The following is a 4707-nucleotide window of genomic DNA, read 5'->3' as shown; positions in this document are numbered from 1 at the left end:
AGAGAGAGAGAGAGAGAGAGAGAGAGAGAGAGAGAGAGAGAGAGAGAACTGTGTTAAAAGAAAATAACCTGATTTTCCTGACTGTCTTCTAAGTAAAAGTTTGTAACTTCAAGGTCAGAAAATCCTTTAGCAGCACTTCCATATGCGACAGGTCTTCTGCACCTCAATGCGGTCTTTAGCTCAAACACTCCACATTAAAAGTCACTCCACTCCTTACACACCAAGTATTCAACTCTCCCTGCTTCTCTTGTGATGTCAGAAATCTAGTCAGGTCAGTGGGAAAAATAAGCTGCTGAACTAGTTACTTTGGCATGGTATCAATAAGTCAATTCAGGAGACCTTGAGGTGGTGGGAACAACTTCTTCATCATAATGTTCTTTAATATTTCCGGCTTACAACAGTAATAGAAATGAAGTGAACATCTGCTGTGATCAGAGCTGTTCCATTTCATTGTCATAGGAAGAACACGCATGGAACCCTGGCTTTCCCTACTGCTACCCTTTCATCTCGAAAGCACACCGCAGTGAGGAATCCGGTGCAGTTAGCACAACTGTGTTGGACTAAGTAAAGCAAACCCAGGAGGCTTGCAGAGAAAATGCACACTGTAATCAAAAGCCTGACATGTTCTGCTCACGACACAGTCTGCATGAACCACAATGGAGAAAGAGTTAGAATTTCACATGCTCCCATTTCTCTTCTGTGTGAAAAGGTCTTTTCCAAATGTACTCAACATCACCCTCTTGACTGTGAATAAAGCTATCAATAAGAAGGTTTCTACCTGTGATCAACTCGCATTTTGACCCTATTTTCTGCTAACACCTTGAATAGAGAGGCAAGTACTATAAATTTTAAAGTAACTTTATTCTAGTCCAATATATTAGCTGGTATTTAAATGACAACTTAAATCAAATAGGAGCCAAAAACCCTTTGAAACCTGATATGAGGTAAAAGCTCCAAAATAAAAAAGTCCAGTCTGGGTACCAAACTTCATAGATAGTAGTTAGCATCTAAAGAGGAGATTTCTTATTTTTCTCCATTTGTAAAATAGAAGATCTGGACAAATCATTCAGGATTTCCAGCTATGCAAACACTAATTTGTGCATTTTTGAACACATGTACGACAACAGTATTATGTATGAAGCAGAATGAGACCTTCTCATTCTGCCTAGAATTAAAGGAGCATGGTATCATAGTGATGTCATAGCTGTGGAGTGGGACAACATTCAGCCATAACAAAATGGGAATATACGAATCTTCCCACTTAAGAATTTTAAAGAATTCCTAGGTGATGGAATATTCTCCACAGGAAAGTTTACCTAGAGTTTTCCATTGTTCTACCTCTTAAATATTTGTTATATAAAGTTCATTTATAAATAGAAACCAAGGGACTTAAGAAAATGCTAATTTTCTGAGTTTCTCCTAAAACTTCTCTAGTTTGTGAGTGAGCATGGGTCTCCCCATTGTTTCATTCTCTCTTTTTAAGATGTACATTTTTATTGCATGCAGTCTAGGAGGGTAGATAAGTACACAAGAGTGTGAGAGTAAAAATGACTTTGGAATTCAGAGGCATCAAATTCCCCTGAAATGCAATTACAGTCACTGTGATCTGTCTTACAGCAAGCTGCTGAACTCTCTCCCCTTTCTCATCATCATGTTTACAAACAATACCATTAAAACAAGACTATTTGTTTATTGTAATGAAAATAATAGTGGTCAGGCCAAATAATTCGACTAATACACACTCCTTAAGAATGTCAAAGGAGAAACAAGACTTCAGTGTTGATTGAAATAGATTCACTCTTGGAGAAATTGCCAGGACAAAGGACTACACTGTCAATAATGAGTCGCGTTTTTGAAGTAATTCCATTGTGTTGTAAGCAAAGCTATTACAGTCAAATATGACCTGTGTATCATTTGGTTAATTTTAGCCTTTAACAGAATAAAGAGCTATTGATAGAATTGGCCCTTTTCCTGGAATACTTATCTGTTGAATCTCTAAATCTATACTTTTTTTTCTTCTTCTGAGGTTTAAGATGTTTGTTTCTTAAACCTCCTGTTGGGATCTGTGGAAGATGACTTAACTGTACTACGGAAGAGGATATATTTGGATGGTTACCTCCTAGCAGGGACTCTCAGCTTGGACAAGAGGAACTTCAGTGTTATGGTCTTTGTCAATTAAAATGACACTGATTATTGAGAAAAAAGAACTAAAGTAAAAACATTTTTACGGTTGTTAACATCTTTTAAACACATATTCATTACTAGAAATTCCACTAGATCTCTTAGACTATAAACAGTACAAAGTCTCATCTGATGAAAAAAAGCCATTCTTAACTTTGGTCCCAGCAGCTAGGCATTTCTATTTTGACTCGAGTTTGATTTACATTCAAATATACTCCATACTAATTCTTATTCTGCTGTAACCTAATGAACATTGAATACGACAATATTTATTAAGATAGTTAGAAAAAAAATATCATCAAACCTGTAAGGCTGCTCTCCTGTGTGGGTTCTCAAGTGCCGTGTTAGGTTCGCAGACCTTGGAAAAATCTTGCCGCAGTATCTTTGAGAAAAAGGTATTTATAAGAGAGAGTCAGCAGAGTCGTCTTACGCCACAGGAGAAAGCCGTCATGGGTGTGTTCTTAACTTAATTAATCCTGCACGCAACTCATGTCGTCTCTGGCATCTACAGTTTGCAGCAAAGTCGTCCTAAAGTTATAAATAACTCCAATAAGGGCTGCATTAGGAGCCCTGTTGAATTTGCTCACGCATAAGTGAACAGTTTATGAAAATAGACATCAGCCCAGATGACCCCCAGAAACTTGCTTTATTAATTCCATATCTTCACACTCACAAAGCTGGAGCGGACAAGAGGACCTAAGAAATTGCAAAGAGTGTGTGATTCTGGGTTGGTGGATATATATTTCAACTGGAGAGAAAGGAACAGTCTGGCCAAAAAGTAGAGAAACTGATGTGCTTGAAACAGATAGCACAAGTATCTGAAAATAATTGAGAAATCATTGAGCATAATCTATTAGGGAACACAACAGACACACAAAGGAAGCTTGCGCATCCCTTCGTGAGATCTAAGAAATTTATTAAGCAGTGTTCTCCACTTAGAGACTCTGTCTTTTGTGAATAGCTCGATTCAAAATTAGTGCCATGACAATTGATAAAGATATGACTGAAGGCAGTAATATTCTATATTTGCATGAAAATAATTAACTGTGAAGGAAAATGCATAACTACTGTGAGACAAGTAGATAGTCTCTGCATTGTTTCTGTGTATCACAACCAAATGGTCTGTATTAAAATTCTTTTTTAATGATAGTTTTTAAACCACTATTTATATACATCACCAAATAAAGAGCACTTTGAAGTACCTGGAATCTGTCATGGCTGATACTGATAACTTGACAAATTATCAAGAATAATTTGTAAAGCCAACAGCAGGCTGTTTGGAACCAAAGGGAAGATTTTTGGCTGTCATTAGCTCCGCCTACCTGCAGGTGTAGCGCTCTTTCCCCTTCCTCAGCAGGTTCTCGGGCAGGGTGTTGGGAGGTGCTCTAAAGCTGAACATAGAGGGCACCGACTGAAGGAGCTCACTGGCCTCGGGCTTCAGGGCGCTGAAGCTCTCCAGCTTTTCTGCCATGTTCTCAATAGCTGACATCTGAAAGGCACAATCCCAGACATCTTTGCTTCTGCAATGATCGCTTACTAACCAAGACAATACTGCGCAAGAAGACTTCAAATCCCTACATGCCATAGGTTCTGAAGGAGACTGCAGGGCATCAGTGCCAACCAATGAGGAAACTGATAAGCAGCAGAGCTAGCTGGACTGCTTCCACAGTGGCCTGGTTAGGCTACACCATAGTAACATGATCGAGCAGTGGCATACCCCAAAGACATAACAAAACGAAATCAGATTTTATCTAATCGGTAGCCCTGTACTATGGATATCAATGAGAAACTGAGAATTTTAGGGAAAGGTACTACCCACCATTGCTGATAATTAAGAATAAAAGAACTGAAAAGCAGAAAGAATACCAAGTCTTCAAAGGGTGAAGCTTAAACAAAACATATGTCATCCAGAAAGAAAAGGTTCAGTGTGTAAGAATCACCTGAGGCTAGGTTAGATTAATGTCAGGATGATCCAAAATTTTAAGTGGGATCAGATTCAAAAAATTTTGACGAAATGTTCATTTGTCCCGAGCAGATATATTTAGGCTGAGTTTATGATATCGGAAGACAATTTCAGATGGAATAGATATCATCACGCAAGGGGAAGGTTCCCGTTCTTCAAGCCACGCTCTCTCCGTGGGGCTCAATCAGTCTCGTATGTTTTGTTTGTCATCTACCCGCTGGCATATTTGCAGGACTGACTTATACAGAATTGTGTTGGTTTTCAACTTAGCTTGATTTTTATTGTTTGCAGTTACATAGATTCTTCTTCTCCTCAACTTTCCCAAAGCGTTGTCACCTTGGCACTCACATTTTATTCGAGAACCTGAACTACAAAATTGTAAACAGACAACTAATTCTCGGGCCAGCTTGTCAAATGAACTCACTTGCTTCTCAGGGTGTTATATGACCAAGGAAACACCAGTTAAAAGTTCTGAGACAATGGGGATGTTCTTTCGGGAATTCACCAAGGCCAGCTGGCCTGAGTCTGAAAAAGCATGGGATAAAACCGGACTTGCTGAACAT

At 38.7% G+C, this 4707-nt stretch overlaps 1 protein-coding gene across 4 annotated transcripts in view; it reads right to left on the bottom strand.

The window, feature by feature from the left end:
- The window catches only part of Mecom (MDS1 and EVI1 complex locus), a 273629-nt gene that overhangs the window by 13097 nt on the left and 255825 nt on the right, over positions 1–4707 (bottom strand). For all 4 annotated transcript variants that reach the window (XM_013347554.2, XM_013347551.2, XM_013347560.2 and 1 more), the window contains 2 exons: positions 3504–3670; positions 2486–2563 (listed from right to left, as the gene is read on the bottom strand). In XM_013347554.2, the coding sequence (XP_013203008.2) occupies positions 2486–2563; positions 3504–3670 (245 nt within the window). The remainder of the gene's footprint in view (positions 1–2485; positions 2564–3503; positions 3671–4707) is intronic.

The sequence above is a fragment of the Microtus ochrogaster genome, chromosome 1, assembly GCF_000317375.1.
Source record: "Microtus ochrogaster isolate Prairie Vole_2 chromosome 1, MicOch1.0, whole genome shotgun sequence".
In the NCBI taxonomy this organism is placed as follows: domain Eukaryota; kingdom Metazoa; phylum Chordata; class Mammalia; order Rodentia; family Cricetidae; genus Microtus; species Microtus ochrogaster.
Note: the sequence above shows the minus strand (reverse complement) of the source record. Positions and strands in the feature narration are given on the sequence as shown.